At 41.7% G+C, this 23,446-nt stretch overlaps 1 protein-coding gene across 1 annotated transcript in view; it reads right to left on the bottom strand.

Annotated features, from left to right (window-relative positions):
* The window catches only part of NARS2 (asparaginyl-tRNA synthetase 2, mitochondrial), a 421,381-nt gene that overhangs the window by 151,902 nt on the left and 246,033 nt on the right, over positions 1-23,446 (bottom strand). The window contains exons 8-10 of the mRNA XM_078656242.1: positions 15,948-16,046; positions 15,520-15,557; positions 73-139 (exon numbers count right to left, since the gene is read on the bottom strand). Coding sequence (XP_078512368.1) covers positions 73-139; positions 15,520-15,557; positions 15,948-16,046 — 204 coding nt within the window. The remainder of the gene's footprint in view (positions 1-72; positions 140-15,519; positions 15,558-15,947; positions 16,047-23,446) is intronic.

Below are 23,446 nucleotides of genomic sequence, written 5' to 3'. Positions count from 1 at the left end.
CTGAAGGAGGTTGTTCAAGGCTACCACAGTCCATCCACATATTAGTCATTTGAGTCCAAAAGTGATACCCACCTCAGGTTTAAATCTGAATGCATCTGTCGCTTTCTTCAGCACTTCAATGGCTTCCGTATATGACATTCTGTAAATACACCAAAACCAGTCATGGGTAAATAAATCTAAATATTTAAAAACGCAAGATGATGGAACAACATTTTCATTTAATTTTCAACACAGACCTAGCATGCCTTAGTTCACAGTTACAAGTGCAAGCATTGTCAGGTGCAAACTAAAGAGCAAAAAGTGATGGATGGAACCCATGAGTTATTCTAAGCCACTGGTGGTCATTCAGGGCAACATAACTGTTTTTGTTCCCGCGTTGCCACTACATACATGCAGACCAGTCTTGCCTGCGCCCCAGAGGGACTGTCGAGCCCTCTTCATGGTAACACAAGCAACTACAGATATATTTCAGCCATTAGAAAGGTGTCGCTAGCGCCCTTTCTCACAGCAAGTCAGGGGTCCCACATTACGCGTACCCTTTCTACCGAGGCTCCTTGCTGTTAAAAACAAAAATTCTGGGGCACAGCTTCCGGGGAGAGGGGGGGATGTTTGGGGTGTCACTCCCATAATAAATGTATTTTTTGATAAATAGTTGGGTGTATGTGCTTTCAGTTGGGTATGATGAGGTCTCTGTCGGATTTCACCAAGAATTTTACACACAGACAAAAAAGCACAGCCTCTTCTCTCATCTCTCTGTTTGGAAAGACTTAAAAGAATGTTGGTTATTTCGCAAAATAATGTGCTTTCTCTCACTTAGTACCACTACCAATCCACATTCCTCTCCCTTTCCGCACCCTGCTTGTCGTAAAATGTATTTTAACATTATGTCTCAGGGTGATTGTTGGGAAATCTGAAGCGCACCCCCCCCAATCTTACGGAGCACGATATACCCCAAAACTGCAAATGATGTCAAATCAGACTGAAATTCCACTTTCCTCTTTTGTGCCTAGCCAGGTTGGAATTATCACCAGTTTTGGGACTTCACTACGTTCACGCAACTCTATACAGCCCTGAAGAGTCGTGGGATTACCTTTCCCTGATGAAACATGTGGGCTGGTTGCGTTTCTCACCAGAATAAAGAATATACAGCATCACTCAAGAACTCTGTACATATTTGTTACGTCTACTCTTGTATCTACTTGTTTTATTATGTATGCGTGCACAGGATATAGCTATACTGTTTTGCTGTAGGGTCTCCCCTACACACATTGAGGGGTAACAAGGGTCTCCCCTTCCTGTTTAGCACCATACTCACTCATTCACCCGAACACACGTAATGTAAATTTGCTGAGCGCCATTTCTACACTAAGGCCCACATGCATCAAAGGAAAAACCGGTCGCAAACGGGCAGATTCTCAGAATCGCCCTTTTGCGACCGGTATTTTTGCATTTGGGATGCATCATCCGAAATGCAAAAATCGCAATTTAAGAAATCACAAAATTGCGCTTACTTAAATGCAATGCATGAAAGAAGAAAAAATTGCTATTTCGCTATTAGGGGCGCAAATTACCATGAAGTTGCGATTCCTTAATAATTACAATTAAGGAATCGCAAAACACATCAGTAACATACTTATTCAAGCAGCAGTACTCTGTGGCATTCCACACCTTATCAGGTCTCGCAGGAGCCAGCGCATGCGCTGTCTGGCGAGACTTTTAGTAAATGGGCTTCGGAAAATGCTACCACACGCTTTTGCTTGTAGCGGCCTAGAGCTTGCGGTTAAGAGCAGATGCTGCATCTACTTTTTGGCACCGCGCGCACGACGTTGCACCCGCTTTCACTTTTGGCGCCGTGCGCGACGCTGCATCTGCGTTCACTTTTGCTGGGTTTAAAGTGTTGTACTCACCGCTGTCGGAGATGTGGAATGAATCATATGGCTTAAACTCTGGATCTGTGTAATCTACCTACCGATTAAGGGGAGGGCGAACTGCTTCCCGTTTGTATTCAACTGCGCCTTTGGCATAGGCGCGCGCTTACGAGCAGATGCTGCATCTGCTTTCACTTTCGGAGCCGCGCGCGCGCGACAATGCACCTGCTTTCACTCTTGCCGGGTTTAAAGTGCTGGGCTCACCGCTGTCGGAGATGTGGAATAAATCCTATGGCTTTAACTCCGGATGTGTGTGTAATCTACCTACCGATTAAGGGTGGGTGAACTGCTTCCTGTTTGTATTCAACTGCGCCTTTGGAATACATGGGTTCACCAAAAACTCTTCATTTGGATGTTCATGCACGATGCATATTTCGCTGCACCCCAGGGATTAATACTTGGTAATAGGTTTTCCACTGAGAAATGGCGCCCATTAAAGTGCTGCACGCACTCTCAGTATGATAGCTTCTAGATGCGGCCCGCCGTGGAGCTTCTTATTGTTGTATATTCATTTGGACGTTGCAAGCAGTCCGTGGTCCTCTGCATTGATTTATTGCTTCTTCCAGTTCTGCTGGTCTACAATCCCAACGTGTCCAGGTACGCAGAGCCATGTTGACTTTTATTGACATAATATAGTCCTTTATTGCCATAACATGACGCAGCACAACGCTGTTCTTTATCGAACCAATTCTGATGCGCGCTGACTAGGTGTGATGAGCCTCGCACTTACGATTTCAGTGCCGAAGTTTTGTCACCTTTTTAGAGCATTAATCCACGCAGTAGCGCCCAGAAGCGGTTCATCTTCAGTCAGGCACAGTAGGCAGGCCACTTATGTGCCTATTCTTTCAGTCAACATCTTTTACATTTAAAATGTCAAGAACTCCACAGGGATTCTTCTCTTTGGCCGGAATGTATGAGAAAATGAACCTTATAAATGGCAAGACAGCTCAGTGGGTTGAGTCACCAGTGCAGAAATCTGCCAGTTCCGTGATCACAAAACAGCAGTGCGTTGTGCCAGCTTTTCATCCATTTAAAGTAGATAACATTAGTAACACTGATATGGGAAATAACTCTGTTTTTAAATGCCCATGAATGCCCAGTGTTATTGTTGCACCCGTCATGTGTAGGGGAGGGGGGAGGTGGGGGAGACACGTTCACCCTGCTGGCATCAGTTCTTCAGAGCATTCGACATTCTTCTAAAAGTCATTGAAATACCTCAGAGGTTTCTGACTGGGAACTGGTAGTTTGACTCTCAGGCAACAAATGGTTCAGAATTTAGTTTCTTTTTATTTATAATGTTCAATCATAGTGCCGTAAGCCGAGCTTCTAGACCCAGTAAAAAAAATTACAAAAGTACAAACTAGAACCATAAAGGCAACAACATAGTAACAATGAAAGAAAACAAAAAAAATGCTATAACATCATGACAAAACCGCAAACTAACAACGAGGCACTATACTTGTATTTCTTTTTTCAAACGCGTGCTTATTTTTTTCCCTGGCACCCCGGCCCCTTTAACAGAGTAGCTACACAAGGGCGTATTTATAGGGCCTGTAAATTACTTTATCCCGCGGTGTAATTTATACACAGTGTACACAGATTCTGAAGCACTAATGCAGACGAACAAAGTGCAATGCAAGCGTAAAGAGAAGGCGCCCACCCGTCCGCGTTACCGGTGCGTCGTCGCTTTTTTAATGATTTGTTTATCATTTTATGACTGCGAAAGAGGCTGCGGTTTTCTATTAATCTGCCCTTTGTTCCCATCGATCCCCCGGCGGTCAGCAACGTCTCCCTACTTTTTAAAATCGGGAGCTTTATTGGACATGATCGTGGAAAGATGAACGACCCTCGTGCGGGCGTGAGCGTCAGTGCACCACGGAACATTACAGCGGCCAAGGGGGTATTTCCAGACTGCCACGAACCACGTACTACCCTATGCACGCTGCTACGCATGCATTTATTGTGCATGTGTGTTTATTTACTAAACATCTTGTAAGAATGTAGTGGAAATACCTCAAATACCATACCAGAAATTTTGCGGTGGGCACTAATGCCAGCGAGATTTTGATGGGAGGGTGAGGCGTGAGACCCCGCAGGGCCATTATAGAATTTACGATGAGCATTACGCATTCGCACAGTTACGTTGTACTGTGCAGCGCTCTGCACTTTACTCCGACTTTTTGACTCGTTTTAACAAACGTGAATACATTGACACGGAATGCATCTTGCAGTATTTGATGGCACCCAGAGTCATTAAGCAGTAGAATGAAAATGAATGTGGAAATATTTACACTTCGAGGATGCATTGCATTGGCATAGCCAACAGGTCTCGCCTTTGGGAGCTTATAAGTGTTTAGTCATGCAACACTTGATGTTGTTGCACCAAGGATATTGTGCTGGATAACTAAACACTTATAAGGTCCCAAAGGCGAGACCTATTGGCTATGCCAATGCTTGTTCTACATGGTATAGACGGCTTACATTTTATATTTCATTCTCTTTTCATTATGGTTATTTCTAGTGCCATGAAGCTTTGGCATGCGTCTGCTTACAAATTTTAAATACAACAGTTGTATTTCATGTGCAAGTTGGCCTTCATGGCTATTACGCTCATGACAGGAGCAATGTCGATACAGTATGCAAAAACCTTCAAGGATGCCACAGTTTCTAATAATACACACAGAAAGCTTATTAAAATGTGGTTCGAAGCCTGGAGGAGTGGGCAAGTTACAGGTACAGGGTGATGCATGAGGTAAAACACATAACCCCCAACTGTTGCGTGAGGGGCGTCTAGAAAAGCTATTTCCCTTATGTGAAACGTCATTGCATCTCGCGGGTCTGGTCCTTTGGATTCCCTTAATATTTGTTGTCAGTTCTCCTGCAAACGGACAGGATGTTATGACAAAATCCATCCATTAAGGTGCAGCCATTCCTGAGTGCTGCACTAGGACTATTTGGCATTTTTCTACCCTACACGTGGAAGTTGATGCCCAATAAAATAAGGTGTCCTTGTGGGCGGTTCAGAGTGTGTCGCCTTGAACCTTTTGCATCGGTGTGGCACATTAAGTGTTCACAATTGTTCTCGGTTTCAAGACTATGCGATTTTCTGATCCTTTATGGAGAGACTTGCATTGCTTTGAGCTCTTATTACTTAAGGCTGGTTCCCAGTGGTTTACTAGGCTGGCACGACAGGTGTTTTTGTTTTTACCACCAGCTCTTAACGAAGAGAGGACACACTCAAATGTATACATTGAAAATGAGGAGTCCTTTCTGATGCTGCCTTTTTTCAAAGCATATTCTCTATACTACAGTCAGGGTCACTGAAATTATGCGATTGTGCGGTCACAGTCATTTTCACATAATTATAGATTTGCAAAATTTGCTACAAAATCCATTATCTGCTGCAAAATCGTGGAAGGCCCTTAGCAAAAAACGGCAATTTTTGCATAATTATAGATTTGCAGAATTTGCTACAAAATCTGAAGATTTTAACAAAAACTAAATTTGTTTCTAGCTCAAACGGTTCAAAAGTTACTAAAAATTAAGTGACATATATTGCTGTGCAGTGGAAGGCCCTTTTCAAAGCTGGACTGGTCACCTTTCTGATGCTCACTGCTCTATTTAGGTATTAAACTGGTACTAATAAGATGCAACCAATGCCCAGACAGTGTTACCAAGTTAAAAAATGACAAAATAATGAAATAGTTCCATTACAAAATGTGCAGCATTATGTCGCTTAATTAACCTGCATAATTTACTCAAACTTGCCACATAATTTGCACCTTTCCTGACACATAACCCCAGTGGCCCCGATTATATTCATATTGATTTTTACCTGTCATAGAGGTTAGGGAGTGAATCCTGCACACCAAGTTGCAGCATGAGCGCCATACTACTCTTGCCAAAATCCATATTTTTAAGTTGTATTCAGCTGCAACTATTGCTAAGTAGAAAAAAGCCAGTACGGAGGACAGTGCAAATAATGCAACTAAAAAATGGTGTACATAAAAAATCCAATGATATATATTGTTCTAAACCTGCGGTAAGGGCAACCATCAGATAAGTGGCACCTGAATCCGTTTGCTCCCTGTAATTCGGCAAACACTCCCGTAAAATAGACAGAACGTTATAAAAGTTTCAATCAAAGATGTCCCATTTACATTTTTATTTATGTCCAAATCAGTCACATCAGTAATGATCATGACCTGCCACAAGAAGGCGCTCTACTCTGCATTTGGTGCTGCATGATCTTTAGAGTGAGACGGCTGAAGGTGAACAAACCAATGAATCGCTTACATCAGTCGTAAACCATGAACACAACCAATCACTGATCAACAAATACCCATGATCCAAAATCAAAAATACATGTTTAAGTATTTATCCACTTAAAAATCCTGCCATCACTACTGTGAATTACTCATTCAACACATCAAAAATAATTTTCTTTAAAATTTATTTTCCCATATAACTCCCATAAAAATGTAGTTTTGCACAGATGTTTATTTGCCACTAGAAGCCAAAAAACCGCAGGAGGCTTAATTATTTTGTTGAAAAACATTTATTTTCTTATTTTTTTATTTTTACAGAATTTCATTAAGCACATTTAAATAAAAGGTCCAAAATTGACACACTGGTGCGCTGGGCATACATCATAGAAAATATGGTAGGGCCAAAACTGGAAAGGCTTGCGCATATGGAGATGGTCAACACAAAGTCGAGTGCTCCTGCAGATCTGTTTTTAGGCCAGATCATGAAAGATGGAGATGGTCAATGAGTATAAGTAAAAGGACCCTCTCCGAGATGCAAAAGATGATGCTTCCAAATCCAACTGGACAATGTAACGTCACTATGAGACGGGTACGGAAAGAAAAACATCAATGGTGATGGATACAGCAATCCCTACAGCAGTGTTGTAGGTATCAAGAGCTTCCAAATACAACATGGAAGGCGGTAAGCCAAATACCAGGAATCACATTTTCTTCTGGTGGCTGCTATAATATTTAAAATACAGTTTACTGTGGTGTTGCCTCATCTCTGTGATCAATGAGCTGCAGTTGTATTGTGTTCTTCTGACTCCCCAGACCATTTGTTGCTTGTTGATACCACAATCAAACAAGCAATTATTCCACTGCGTCTCAAGAGAACTTCTTGCGCCTTATTGTTAACAATGCCAAGGCTTAATGCACCTCTGCCCTGGTAGATTTCGGTTTTCTACCTTAGAGACAGTACTGTGGAAATCTCTTCCTCATACAGTATCTTTTTCCCTAAGCGGGGCAGGGCCATTAAGATTTAACTTTTCATTCAGCCCCAAAGTAGCTAGGGTAAGGGTATACTTGTGGGGGAAGGTTTGCCAAAGATGCATGTGGGGCAGGGCTAGGGCTTGTAGAAGGCACACATGCTCTTTTACATCATAACCTAAATCGCTGGTGCTTAATCCTATACAATCCTTAATGTGGGGCTGCGCCACACTTTAGGAATGGAGGAAGCTGCCCTTCGGCAATACCCTGATACCATTAGACATGTAACACATGAGAAAAATAGGATACAGAAAGTGAAGAAATGGCCTGGATGAGAACCGGCTAATTCAACATCATGTGTGCAGCCATTCAAATGAAGACATGTATACGTCTGTGGATAATTAGTTTTTCAGGTATTTTTCCACCATCCAATTTTTAAAAAATGAACAGTATTTGAGTAGGAAGTCTTAGGAATGGATCAGAAAGGGATGGAAGGGAGGCAAGTTAAAAATGTAAATTTTTAACAGAAGATGCTCGGATTCTCAGGATTCCCGTGTGTCTTATGTTTACCACAAAACATGAATAATGTCTACTTCTTAGTCTAAAGCTAGAAGACAATAACAAATGATTCATCCAACTATTCGGGAGGATCTTCTGATAACACATACCACATAAATATGTGGGTGAAAGTTATGCAATCAACAGGAGATTCAGAGGAAAAACAATTTAAAACTGCAAAAATAAATGTCTTATTGCTATCACAGCTAATTAAATAGAGTGGGCTGGCATGAGGAACCTCTAGCACTAGAATCTGAGGAAAAAAATAAAATGTTGTTGGGTAGGGAACTTTTTACAATTCCTCTATCCTCACATAATCGGTATTATAGCACTGGTTAACACTGAAGGAATTGGGGGGCTGCTATGAAGTATGACTGGCACTAAAGTGGCATTACCATCTTTCAAGGGCCAACTTCTATGGCACGCTGACTGTTAGAAATTGGGTTCCTCGAATTCTGGGGTATGAGCCCAGATTACGCAGTAACCACAATCCTAGTCAGTGTAAGGCACAAACAAACCCTAAATTAACCTGTGCTCAATCTCAGGTAGCTTGGCACAGAGCAGCCAGCCTTAACCACTTCCATGCTTATGACAAGCTCAGCTCGTCATGAGGCACAGTGGAGCTGTGCTCATGACGAGCTGGTCTCGTCATAACGGCCGCGGCACTCCCACGCGCAATTGATTCCCCGCCTGTGCGGAAGAATCAATCAGTGGGCGGAGTCGAGACGAGCCCAGCTCCACTGTGCCTCATGACGAGCTGGGCTCGTCACGAGGAACGCGGCGCCGCAGCCCCCTCTCACCCTCCCGCACCGTGGGGGAATTACGCCCGCGGCGAAGGGGTTAACATTAGAGGCAATGATTAAAGTATTTGCGCAAAACTTCAAACAGTAAAACTGGGAAAACACCAAACAAAAATATTCCACATCAGGTTAGTAAAACAGAGCTTAATGTAATAAATAAAACAAGACCAAAACGACAAAAATCCAATCAGTAGAACCGGAGTTAGGAATTTTTAAAGGATAAACTAAAATAGTGCTTAAAAGCATAAAGCGACAACCGGGGATATCTATTTACGCAGGACTGGGTCAAATCCAAAAGTTCTCAAACGCGATTGAGTGCATGTCGGATAGAGTCCCAGATTAGTCCCACTGAAGTTTTACTTCTCACGTTTTGTGCCAAGAGCCCCATTCGCAGGGCAGAAGTTCACCGGAGCAAGGAAAGAGTCACTGGCTATGGTCACAGGGTGTAAAGAGCAGGCTGGGCGCTGGGGTGGCGATCCACGCCAGCAAACATTGCTTGCTGGGTGAAGAGATGAACTTGAAGTGGCCCGCACTGATACTTTGTGTGAGCGGCGCGGTTCCGGAGAGAAAGGGTCATTTGCAAAGAGCCTAAAAGCATGACTTTAAGAGTGTGAGAACCACACCACGGGCCCAGGGACTTGAGAGGTGCCTCTTGGAGGGGTCAGAAACTCGTTAAAGATTGGGGAGCCTGTTATCTCCATGAGGCTCAGATCAGGAAGCCATCTGAGTAGCCCTTTGAGTCCCTCTGGGGTCTTTGGTTCAAAATGGCTTTTAGGTCAGGTCTTCCTCTCTAGGCATGAGGGCAGCAGGTCAGCACAGCAAGGCAGCAGCTCCATCAGAGTGGTAATCCAGCAGAGTTACAGTCCTTTCAGCAGCACAGCAGTCAATCTTCCTGGCAGAGTATCCACAGGTCCAGAGATGTACAGAAGTGATGGTGTCTGGAGTCCAGTACTTATACCCAGTTGTTTCCTTGAAGTAGGGTAGACTTCATAGACATGCCTTCGAAGTGCACAGAGTCTCTGTCCTTCCTGCCCTGGCTCCAAACTCACTATAAGGGGTAATGTAGCCCTTTGTGTGTGGACCGGACACAGTCTATTCAGGTGTAAGTGAGGCTGTGCCCAGCTCCTCCCTTCCATCCATGGAGTAGTGTGGCTCACTGGTTAGAGGCGGCAGGCCTGAGAGCAGAAGTCAGCCTGGGACCAGGGTTCAATTCCCGACGCGGCAGGGTCGTGGACCTTGGTCAGCGGACTCGATAATTCTCGCTTCAGTGCTTACTCTAATCAGGGGTTCCACTCGGCAACTCTGGGCATTAGCTTGCCTAATCTCCACAACGGCCCCACCAATTCCGGGGATGCCTGGCTCCACCTTGGGGACTCCCAGCAAGGGACCATCCCACAGGGAAAGCCAGGACGGGTTCCCCAGAGTTATATAGCGCCGGGACGCCCCGTTGCTGGGGCAGCTGTGCGCTTTACAAGTATACTACATTTACATTTACATCCTGCCAGGATGGCCATCAGGTTACAACTAAGCTCCCATTGTGTGTGGCTGTCTAGCAGGAATACACAAAGCCCAACTGTCAAATACACCAGTCACACGATGAGACAGTCAGCAGGTACCAAATGAGCTAAAGTAAGAAAATGCCAACTTTCAGAAAGTGGAATTTTCAGAATTGCAATTTAAAATCCTACTTCACCAGGAGTTGTGATCTTAAATTGTGATTCCAGAGACACCAAACTTGAATCAAATATATGTTCTAATTTGGAAATTACTTTTACAAAACGTAATAAGGTAATCACAATGTTATCCTATGGGATATATCGGCCTTACAGTAGCCAAATAAAACGGACAGCTTTTCACTACCAGGATATGTAAAACTTAAAAGTACATGTCCAACTTTTTAAATACACTGCACCCTATCATTTGGCTGCCTAGGGCCCACCTTAAGGGTGACTTATATTTATTAAAAAGGAAGGTTTGGGTCGGGCAAGAGGTTTCTCTTTATGCATCAATGTGGTAGAATGCACACCAAATTACAATAGTCATTGTTTAGGTGTGCAACCTGGAGCACGCTCAGTCCGTCTGCATGAATATGTTGCACAGCCAGTTTTTTACAGCTGTGTTTTGAGACAGTTGCATCATGTTGTTATCATGGTCAAGAAAGCAGTTTATTGGGTGCATAACACTGGAGGTTCACTTTTTTTCATAGTTTGATGTTTCGAGAACACCAACCAGATTTATTTATGCTTTTTTTTACACTAATTAGTTAACATCAAAAAAATGGTGTACATCCAAGAAATTGTCAATGATTAAACATTCATATTTATTTGCACATATTTGTCTATATTATCATATGTCCTGTTTCATTTATTCATGTTTTATTATTACTTGTGTTTTGAAAATTGTATTGTTTATTACATGCATGTTTTTGCCTTCAAAGCAACTTTTGCTAACAGGTTTTCATTTAGCATTGTTCATTCGTGGTTCACTTTCTCTACATCATAGTGGGTGTATGGCGTGATCACAGTATTTTGTCTATTTTCACTGGTTTTGGTGTCACTTGCCACGGGCTAATCACATTGGATAATTTATAAATATCTTGACACACTCGCATTTGTTTTATCAGAGTATTCACTTATGGATTGGAAAGATCTGGTGTGCTTTATTGTTGCAGGTAAATTTGTTTTTCAGTTACTGACGCATTTAAGTTATAAGTTTAAAATGTTCTGTTATGTTATGGGGTTTTGGTGACTGTAGTAGTATTTTTACGCATATTCCGTGCACAATTTCGGTGAGGGTTTTCAGCACAGAGCACACTCACTTAGAACAGCGTACAAATATGAGGGCACATTATTCAGCATATAATTTCACGATGTAATTTATGTATGTTAAGGTTGCGCAAACTATTTAGGTTTCTTTTTTATGTACACGTTTGATTAGTCGTTACCTTATTTATTGGATGCATTTGATGGAGATAAGATTACACCATTTCAATTTCACAACATGTTATACTAGTATGTTTGATGTCGTTCTAGTGATTGTTGGTTCTTATGAGATCTTTTTTATCACTGTTACACCTGAGGAAGGGCAGTTTGATCGAAATGCTTCTGGTTTACATCATCTATGCTGAATTATAAGGAATGGTGAATCGCCATGTGTTCTGGAGAAAAGCCTGGATAGGAATCTCGTTGAACTTGTTGTTGAAACATTGAAACACAAAACCGTATGGATTCAAATGGATTAAATGGGATTAAGAACAGAACATGTTTGATTGTCAATTCATATTCGCTGCCTGTGCATCTGGGACTTATGGGGACCTGATGAGGTTCCTGCTTTTACACAAAGAGGGTGAACTTGCCAGGTCACAACAGAAAGCTGTACCAAGACCCGGTGACAGGGAGGCCGCTGATTTCCAATAAGATTAATGCAATCATGCGAAGATAAAAATAGCGGCAGAGGCAACAAGTTCCAAGACGTTCCCTCTTCTAAATTGTAGCGCAGATTTAACACTTCGCTTACACGTGACTCCACGATGGGATCGTATTGATCAATTTAACTGAAGTACTATCGTGTTGGCCCTATTATCATTGATTCATACGGTGGTCACCCTTGGTACAGCATAGACCTAATGAAACGCTTATCAACAGGTGGATGTTAAAAAGACTCTCTCCTAAAGTGCAAGATACACCGCTAAATGATCAAATAGCCGTATCTTTGTCTTCTATATGTGTAAACTTTCACATGAATCTCATAAAGCACCGAAACGCCGCGTCGACTTTTGGTTTTTAATGTGTAATTTGCAAATTGTTTTTGTTGTAATGAATGTATTATGTATTGACTTCAAGATTGTCTTGATCAGTTAAAAACTTTTTTTTAATAAACTGATGATTTTAACTGTTTTTTATAGTATACTGTTTAAAAAAAAAAAATACTTGTTGTGGGATTTACACAGAGGTCCAAAACTGATGTTACTTATAACCCTTAAACTCATAGAGTGAGGGTAATTTCAACTTGGTCTCAAGGCTATTTATAGGTCGGATACTGCCTCCTATGGTATTACTGTAGTCAGGCGGCAGTACGACGTAGTAGGCATCCTTTTGCTCAGGGACTTTATTTCTTTTTAAATCTTATTCACCCTGTCCCTTATTGGTTCAGAGGGTATCTCCTTTTTTGTTGTTTGAACTTGCCAGGTCAACATGGCAGGTGAACTACACACCCAGGCTCTGAAATGGCAAGCCTACGACATCAGTGCTGAAGGCCCACTGGTAGCATTAAAATTACAGTCCCTGGGCACGTCATTTTACCTTACTAGGAAATTATAAGTGCATTAAACATGCCAATGGGTATAAGCCAATTCCAACATGGTTTGAGGAGCGAGCACAAGCACTTTAGCACTGGTTAGAAGCGGTAACGTGCACAGAGTCCTAAAGCCAACAAAAACAAATTCAGGAAAAAGGGGAGGAGGAAGGCAAAAGGTTTAGGGGTGACCCTGCAGAAATGACCATTTCCAACACAGACTACGAGAGAGAGCAAACATATTTAGAACTGTTTATATTTAGGACTTGCTGGCCAGCTGGGTGGATGCCCAAGACCAGCTACTACAATATCATGCAAGAACCAATTGAGGATCTTCAGGTCGACTACCACCTTCCAGGTTTTTACGGACACTGTTTCCAGTCCTACATTTTCGTGTGATCATTTATTGCATTTTGGGTATTGTAGTCTTGCATGCTTCCAATAAATTAATTGGACAAACCCACCTGCAAACAGTGATTGTTGTTTAAGAGTTTAGGAGACCAGAGACTGTGCCATAATGACATGGAGTGGGTTGGTAACTCTAATGATTGTTGGTTGTCTAATCAAGTTCTCAAATCACTAATTATTTGCAAGTACTAAGAGTCTTAACAACAGACTCCAGCCTTAAGCCAATCCACTGAGTGACTATCTACTGGGTGCTAATGTTTCCCCTTCATTTGTATCTCCTACCTAAGTTCCCTGAGACTGTCCTGAGGGATATACAGAATCCAGGATATAAGAGATATACAGAATTTTATTACATAATACATACATCACTAAGGACAAACCTAGAGACAAAGAACCCAGCTACATCAAATTTAGGATGAGTTCTAGGAATAACAAGAGAGCTTCTCAATAATACACAAAATACATTTCAATGTCTTAAAAAGGAAACTTTTCCAGACACGAGGCAGCCTCCAAAAAACCCTACGCCACAAACATATTTTTTATATTTTTTCTGTGCTCATAAGGGTTTGAAAGCAATCTCTTGTAATTGTTTCAAAAAAGTTCAGAGCACCAATTAAATTCAAAGTGGGTAGTCCACACGTTGTAATCGTTGTAATTCAGTCTTTATTTTCAAGCTTCATATATGTCCATTGAAATACAACACCAACTTGAAGCCAACACGCGTTTCGTCCTACGGTAATTCAACCGTTGACTTCTTCCGGTCCCACTGTGTAAATCAAGGTAAGTCTTCAAATATATAGCAATATCTATCCTTCGTTCCTAAATACAGTTGGTATTTGGTAGCAACCACATATTGCTCATCCCTCAATCACTTGTTCATATTAATATTTATGATCCAAGTCCAAATACATACTTCGTCATTTCTGAATACATATCATGGAATGGCAAAAATCCCGGTCCATGCAGTGTCGGCATATGTATTTGGACTCGTATCATAGATATTAATATGAACAAGTGATTGAGCGAAGAGAAATATGTGGTAGCTACCAGATATCAACTGTATTTAGGAACGAAGGATACATATTGCTATATATTTAAAGATTTACTTAATGGGCCCTGATGAAGTCAATGGTTGAATTATCGTAAAACGAAACACGTGTTGGCTACAAGTTGGTGTTGTATTTCAATGGACATATATGAAGCTTGAAAATAAAGACGGAATTACGACGATTACATTGTGTGGACTACCCACTTTGAATTGAATTGGTGCTCAGGACTATTTTGATACTTATGTTTCGGGGATTTCTGTCCTCAAATTTTGGAGGGGTTTGAGTGGCAGCATCCGGTTCTTGGCGCACCGCCACAAATACAATAAAGGGTACACTGTAAAGATGGGTTTTGCGCAACTCTAACCCAGCCACTTTTTGGTCTTATTACTCTTGTATTTGTGTTTCGTTATCTAAAGTGCATTGAGTGATAAGACCACTCCAAGTACTCCAGAACAAAGTATTTGATCTAACTTTTGAACTGTAAAACAAGCATTGGCAATGCGAATAGGTTTGGCTTCAAAGAAAGACTGTATGGTAATGTGAAGCATTAGAAGTAAATAGCATGGGAATCGATATGTATTTGTGTGGAAGCAAATAATTATAGAATACTGTTGGTGTAGGTTAAAAAATAAGGTGACAATTGCACGGTCAAGCCAGACCTAAAAACCCAAGTAGGTTAATGACTGCCCTCCTCCCCTGTGTGCTACTGCCAGAGAAAAACAACATAAATTATCTAGTTACCCAATATACTTTAATAGCATTCCAATGTCATGTGTATGCCCTTGAAAGTTTGAGCTTAGGCAGCTGGATAAATAAACAAAATGATAACAGCTGCATGGAGGGCAAGTACCATCGATGCTAAGCATTTTTTTGTGAAAGCACACAACTTCTGCTCAATCAAAACATGTACTCCTGGCTCTGAACGTGTGGGCGGATCCCAAGACCCTCTCCAGTGTCGCTCACAAATTTTTCTGGTTACAGCTGTGCTGACCAGCCAGACCATAAAAATATGGAAAAAAGGCAAACTGCTCTTCTGAGCCTTGCAGAGGACACCATTTACTTGTAAACCTTGGAAGAACACACAACATACTTAAGATTTCACACTATTTTACTCATTACAAACCTATTTGCTTTTGATCAATCAAGCAAAACTGACAACATAAGGTTCAAATAGTAACCATAAAAAAAAGAAAGAATATGATGATATACATGAGCGGTAAAAGTGATAAAACATGATTTTACTTACATAGCAAACTTATTTTTCAGCATTTTTTCCAACCTGTCCTTGATAAAAGAAACACAAACGCAGCATTAAAACAAATAATCAGGTTACAAACAAACAATGATTTCAGAAGTAAATAACAATGTACATGTGAATCAATTCTACCTTTTAGTATAGTCATACTTCAGAAAACTTTAGTAGCATCTAGGTATCTCAAACGTGAGCCAAAAGTTGTAAAATCAATCAGAAATTGTCAGACATTTATGATCGCAAATGTCTCCTGCCACTGGACAAAATCTCAAGTGATGCATACTTTAAAGAATAAGATGTTTATCGGCTACTTTAAACAATCATTGGCAAAGTAAACTGATCTAATATATTGGCTTTGCCAGAGCTATCTTTGCAAACAAGGACACAACACTCAGGAGAATAGTTTTCGAAACATGCCATACCTTTTGTCCCGGAGATACATATTTATGGAAAAGTTCCACATCTTCAGGGCATTTTGAAAGGATGTTGGTTGTTACCACCTTAAAGAGTTCCTCCATAACCTATGGGAGAAGAGAAGGAAAATACATTGTAAAGAGGCCATATTTATTCAGAAAATCATGTTTCAAAGTACTAGAACTGAAGGCCCTTCTCTCATCGTATTAAACCAGTAAAATCTGATATCTCAAGAACATGTGCATTCTCTTTCACATGGCGATTAATGGAACACTAGGATTAGTGATCAAATAGAGTACTGGACCACTAAATTACATAAGCAAAGATGTAACTTTCATGGTGAAATTTGAGCAAAGATGGGATTTAGATAACAAACACTTTCCACTTAACCAGGAACTTTAAAAACATTGGCCCTACAGCACATAAAGGAATAGAGAGACCAAAGTCTAGCTTCATAATGCGCTGCACATATATTCTGAAACAGAGTGTGAGGCCATAAACTTATTTGTTCATTATTTGCTGTTGGTAATCTTATGGATCAAATCTCTTTATTGAGTTTTAAACAATAGAAAAGTACCACTGCCTACATTCCCCGAAAATAACAAAAAATTGCAGTAGGTTTTTAAATTCATGTATCAAGATTAAAAGGACAATATCACAGAATGTAATCTCTCATTCCTGTTATTTTCATAAGATCCTTGAAAAAGTAAAATCAACAGATATAGGACCCAAACACTTTAACACCATCTAATCCTATGTTCAGGTCACCTCCTCTGCTTAGGCCCCCTATGCAATTTTCAATGTCAAATGCAGATTTGAGAATTTTCTCTTGTCCAAAATTGGAAGCAGGCAAGTAAGAGAAGTGACCAGTCAGCATTATCCATCACAATCCTTAGGATCTCAAACAAATTCGCTGTGACAAATGAATTCTCTCATTGAAGGTAGGCTCATTTTGTACAGCTTGATGCTAGGCATTGGTTTGAGAACCATTTGCATTTAAGGCAGAATCAGGATTTTAGGCAGACGTGTTTCCTGAAGGAAACAAATGTTGCATCTTGTCTGGTGAAGTATGTTTATTATTTCCAGGAACCTTGCCACTGCGTTAAGCCCCCTCGGGCTGAAACTAGCTAGTTTCCGGTTTTTACACCAAACAAGGCAACTGAAAATTAAGATGAGTTGACTTGGTAGACATTTATTAATCAATGAATGTTTCCTTTTGATGTAAAACGAATTCCATTGGGACAGTTGAGCTGATTACACAATATTGGTGGAATGAAAAGTGTACAATTGATACCAGTGGTTAACTGAATTACTTGAATTAAATAAAGAATAAAGAGAACTTAACATTTTTGAAACATGAACTCCCGAATTTTTGGAATGCTTAAGAGTGAGTAATTCATATTAACAAAAAAACTAGTAAATGTATCTGGTTAAAAGGAATTTAAGTGCATGAACAATTTAGAGTCTTGCTGCAAAAGAGTGCAATAGGGATCTCTTGTGCCAATCGTCCACAAATCTCAGTGCATTGATCATAATAAGGCAGAGACGGAACCGAACCTTTACCCTAAACCTCAAACAGTGAAGTTTAGATAACCAAAAACAAGAAAGTACTCAAGTGACTGCTACTCCAACTGGACTCACAGTTCTTGGAATCACTGGAGGTCCAAATGATGTAGCTCCCTCCACCTCTTATCTTGAGTGTTCACCTGTGGCTCCTCATATGACTAGTATGCTTTGGGGGTACCGCTAAGCATGTGTATTGTCATATTGTGAATCAGAGTCATCTGTTTGTGTTTCATTATGTGCTTTGTTGACTCCTCCACCCCAGTAATCTTAAAGGCCACTGGCTCGGCTGTCGAAGATAATGTTTGAAAATTGTGCAAAAACCCCAGATGGATTTTTTTTGTCTATGTCAGCGTTTATGGCACAATAATTAGTACATGACTGCCCACTGGCATGGAAATTAAAGGTGGAAGGAAAATAAATTAGCCATTGGCAAGGAAAGATGGGCAGAGTGGTGTATCTAACAAAAGGGAATCAATAAGTAACATACACAGACTGGAGCCAAATGACGAGACAAAAATCTGCAAATTGCCAGGAAAATCTAATCAAAATGCTCTGATCCTTCAGCATTTTTGCTTATCGAGACCCGGCAAAAAAGGCTTTCCCACACGCACAAAGATGGGAGATGAGCCCATCATAGAATAGGGAACATGAAACTGCTTTCAAAAGATGGCCTTCAGGCAGCATTTGTGAAAAGGGAGAACCACAGTTTCCACTTAAAAATGGGAATATAAGCATAGACATTCTACACAGCAGATTAAATACCTAGAGTGCGCACAGTGGCATGCCTGCTGCTCAGGCTGTTTTGAAGAGACTCTGAATGTTTCTTTGGATACAATAGTTAATTGCTGTGGTTTTCACAAAGTGTTCCAGCTCAATGGCAATAACAACTTTATTTCATGTTTTTGGATTCCAGTTCTAAACTATTGGCTACAGCTGAAATCTGGTTGGGGCAAAGACCAAGGAAAGGTTTAGATTTTGTATCAAAAGGTGAACGATTTTTGACTGCTTATCTCAAAACCATGTTCCTACTTTTATTTGTTTTTTGAGCCGAGAGTTAACACAAATTTCGAAGAAAAAAAACCTCCCAACTTTCATATCTTTTGAAGAAACTATTGCAATAAATATTGCATAAATATGTACACCGTCAACCTCAGAGCAGTTTTTATTAGTTGAACTCCCCTTTACTTGGCAAACGAAACTGCTGTCACTTGCAGTTCAAAATATAATACTTCCATTTTATTTTAATATTGATCTATGTGTATAAGACTTTTACGAAATGCTGAAAACCAATTGTTGATAAAATGCGCAAAAATGTTTTTGAAAACATGCAGCATATTCCATTGAAAAAAATCCCTAAAAACATTTTTGTATTGTTCTTATTAAAAAGTAGTCTTTTCTAAGAACACTGATTTTCCTTTACTGCTACCACCAGGACAATTTTCTTCTGCTACTAAGGGGCTGATTACGATGTTGGGTGGACTTGAATCTGCCCAACACCTTCTTGTAAACGGGACCGACCGATGTCCAGTTGGCGGTCCCGCCCGCCCACCTCACTCGGTCGCATTCTGACATTTACCTATGGGAGCATGTCTTACGGCCATAAATCGGCCATAGAGCACGCTACCATAGACACATGGGAGGTGGTGTTAATCCCTGCACCCCGAATGGGGTACAGGGATTAACAGGGGAGCACCATAGGTGCCCCCTCGGCCACCAACCGGAGGCTGCGCACAGAAGTGGGCCCGCTGGGGCCCCCAAACATGCTTTCGGACATGGTTTCCATGTCGGACAGGCCAGCATGGAAACCATGCATCGTAATCCCAAGGGAGGAAAGGCCCGCCCTTTGGGATTACGATTTGGTTCCGACTTGCCGACGGGCTCCTGGAGCCCTTCGGAAGCCAGCCGGACTGACCAGCAGGTTAAATTCCGACAGTTGATACATAATCAGCCGGTCGGAATTGAAACCGATGATGGGGTTCGGAAAGCCTCCGACCTCCATCGCATTAGGCCCCTAAATGTAGAGCAGAGACAGGTCTGCTGGCTCAGTGAACTAATGCATCTATTGCAGGGGTGTGTGTTTGAACCCACTGTCCAAAGTTCGAATCCCAGTTAGTCCAAATTACCCATTGTCCTCCCTTGATTGATAAAATGAGAACTGTTGAGTTTGGTACAAATAAGCTTTATAAATACACGTAATGTTATGTCACTCTCATGAATTGCTTGTATCATCAGACAAAGACACAACTGAATGGACATCCACATAAAACTGTGGCAAGTACCAAGACTGTTCCGGCACTGATTAATGCCTAACCATCATAAAGCGCTGTAACTGCTTGGCAAGTGCTTGTCACTCCACGCTTATTTTTAATCTTTGTGAATTACTAGTGATGTTATTTGTTAATCTTTGCACCACATTTCTAAAGGGGATTACTTCTAATCACGAACACTCTCTGGTATGCCGTGGTAACAGCTGATTGAGCGGAGAGAGTTTTTTTTAAGGGCTGTCGACCTCCTTGTTGACTAAAAAAACCACAATTTTGGCAGGTCGGGGGTCTAGGCGCTGCTCCTTTTGGAGACACCTATTTAAGCGACCATTGGACACGGACATGCAGAGGGCACACCAAAGGCAAGTCTGTCTGCACCCATCCATGCCTGGACATCACCAAATGCCAGACCCCCTGCTCCTTGGTCCATATAATTCTCCCTTCGTATGGAAGCCATACAATTCAGCATTACAAAACGCTGGAACTGTACCAAATGTGCAATAAACTCAACGCCCTAATGTATCCACCCCTTCTTATAGGGCCCAATCTCATGTAAAAAGTGTTGGTTCTCTGGTTTGGCTGTCCCGTATTCAACTGAGAAGCTGCATACTTACCTTCCCATACCCCCTATAACTAAGGAGGCAGGGGGCTACATCTTACAAGGTACCACAGGCACTTGATGGCTTATAATGTAACATCAGGTCTATGGCCAAGCATTCCACTGAAATATGGGATCCTATTAATACTCTATACCTAACATTTGCTTCTTTACAGAGACCCAGGTAATTTCAGCAGCTCTTCCTTGCATCGCACTGATCCTACCAGAGAATTACTCCATGATTAAACTAGATAGAGAGATCAGACCTGGAGGCGCTATCGCCTTTCAAGATTCTCTGAATATTGAATCTATTGATACCCTAATTGCAGGCTGTGTGGATTTGTGTATATTTAAAATCACACTTTACCCCACCAATTGTTGGAAGGGGCCACTTGCTTGCCGTTCGGCTGGTGCAAAAAAACATTTCTGCCAAGCAATCATGGACTGCATTGTACCAAGTGTCTTATCGTCTAACAACTTCCTACTCCAGGGTGATTTTAATTTCCATATGGATACTAGTGTGGTCCAACTCTTAACGGACATGGAGATGATTGGGCTCCTCACAAAGTGACCGGACCTACACATCAAGCAGGTCACACATTAGTTCTAATTTTTCCAACTCCCAGGAAATCAGTAGTAAACCTCCACTATCTCTAACATGGATGACTACTGTTTGATTAAGTTACAAATCCTTAGTGGCCAAGTGGCTACGAAGTCCACCTCTGGAACCAGTGGAGTTAGGAGAAACTCGAAGGAGGTCTCACCTGACTCCATCTCCGACATCCTTGTGTCCTTTGTGACCCCCTCACACTGAAATACATCAAGCCCTGACCGCATACCACGGTTCTCTCACTCAGGCCTTTGATAAAAATTGCTCCACTTTCCCCAAACACCCAGACGCTTCACTTGTCCCCAGCCTTCCCGCATTTTCAGAGATTTGTTCTCCACTTCCTTGATTTATTCTGCTCCCCGCATCCTGGTACGATACAGACCACGCGGTACCGAAGCTGGCCACGTCCTGCACGCTCAGAGATTGGATCTCTTCACACAGGTTGTTGCTGCCCCAGATCTTGTGGAACCATTAACTGACAGTTACCTACCTTACTCCGTTTTCCCAACCAACCCTGCTTCCTTAAGCCGGACCATCTACTTATCTCGTACAGTGGATTCCCCGCGATTGACTGCCTCGCTTCGCTTGACCGCTTGACCCAAACTCCTGCTGGACCTCAAAGGCCGCTCCGCATTACCTTTTTTCTGCAGTACTCAGCACTACTTTGGAAATAGTGACCGTTGTCCTGATGATGATCTGAAACTGATCAGGTCGAAACGCCGTTGACTACCCAGCACAGAACTTTGGCGCTGCTGTGGTCAATCGATTTATCCTGAATCAAAAAATACTGACGTTGTATATAGCTGCATTGTATCATTGACCACATTATTATTTGTTCTTATCCATTTGCCGTTCACCCTGTTTTTTTCACCCCCGCTATCACTGCGCCATTCACTGTCACTAGCACGTTCAGTGCACACTTGTGTGGTATGGTCACTGTATATAAAATTGTACTGTAGTGCTGTTACAACTACCTACAAATATTACTTTACACCTTACCAATCCCGTTGTGGTCTCCCTTCCTTTGTTTCCTTTGCTTGTGATTTATACTATCATTTTAATTACCCTGCTCGAATGACTTCCAGTTGAGACATTGTTGCTTTGTTACACTCTCTACCCGGTCTCACCAGGTTAATGGGTTTACTCCTGTATTTTGTTTTCCACTTAAACAAGCATCATCTATTTCACCCAGAGGCCAAGCTCCTTGGTACGTTGATGAACTGCATCTGGAAAAATCCAAGTGCAAATGCCTAGAATGCAGACGGCACTTGACTAAATGTCCTTCCGACAGAGAAACCAACAGGATGTCGCTTAACAGCTACCACAAACATATCAAAGTCTCCTGCAAACACCAAATCACAGGGAAAATAAATCTAGCAGGAAACTCCACCAAGGAACTTTTCAAAACTTTGAACGAATCTGTAAAGCCGCGCGCTTGCAGTCACTCCATACCAGCCTCCCAATATTTATGCGATTCTTTGGCAGGCTCTTTTGGAGATAAGATCAACTCCATCGATGAAAATTTCCCTGCCACACAGAGTCAACCGGGGACTCAATCTGATTTCAATTTGCATTCCCCAAATAGTATTTCTGCATTAGAGAAATTTGAACCATGCTCACAGGAGCAGGTACAAGCGATGCTGGCCGGCACCAAATCTGGCTCCTCACAGGACATATGCGCCCCCCACATCCTCCATACCCACTGTATTGGCCCCTCTGTCACTCACCTTTTTAATCTCTTTATATTCTGGCTCTCTTCCGGCTGAGGGGAAGTCTGCCCAAGTGTCTCCAATATTACAAAAAAACAATGCCAATCCTGAAATTCTACTGATCTATCTTTTTGATTCCTCTGTTAGGAAAATGCCTAGAGTATCACATAAATAAACAACTGGCTGCCTATCTGGAAGACCACAAGATCCTTGACCCATCACAATCAGGTTTCAGAGCAATGCACAGCCCTGAAACAACACTAGTAGAAGTCATTGACATCATTAGACTGTCATTAGATGCAGGTACTCCAATATTGCTGGTACTGCTGGATCTGTCAGCAGCTTTCGACACAGTCAATCTCAATTTTATTCAGCAGACTGCACTACGCGGGTATACATTGCAGGGTACTACAATGGATCAGGAATTTTCTCAGCAACCAGGCCAAACCATCTCCACAGACGCCTTTAGTTCCCGTACTATGCAGGTCAATAAAGGACTCCCTTAGGGTTCCTCCCTCAGCTCTACATTATTTAATATATACATGGCCCATTCGCTCAGATTGTTAGATCGTGCGGGTTCGAGATTGTGACTTGTGCCGATTAAACCACATATGTAATCTCCTTAGGGCAGGATCCGATATGGCTAAATCATGGTTTGTGCGCTGCATGAGGAAAATTGCTGATTGGATGACGAATAATTGCCTCCAAAAAACAGACAGTGTTGTTTGGCAAAGCTCAGGGTCTTGGTCAAAGGACTGAT

This window comes from Lissotriton helveticus, chromosome 8, assembly GCF_964261635.1.
Source record: "Lissotriton helveticus chromosome 8, aLisHel1.1, whole genome shotgun sequence".
Lineage (NCBI taxonomy): Eukaryota > Metazoa > Chordata > Amphibia > Caudata > Salamandridae > Lissotriton > Lissotriton helveticus.
This window is presented reverse-complemented; position numbering and strand designations above follow the sequence as displayed.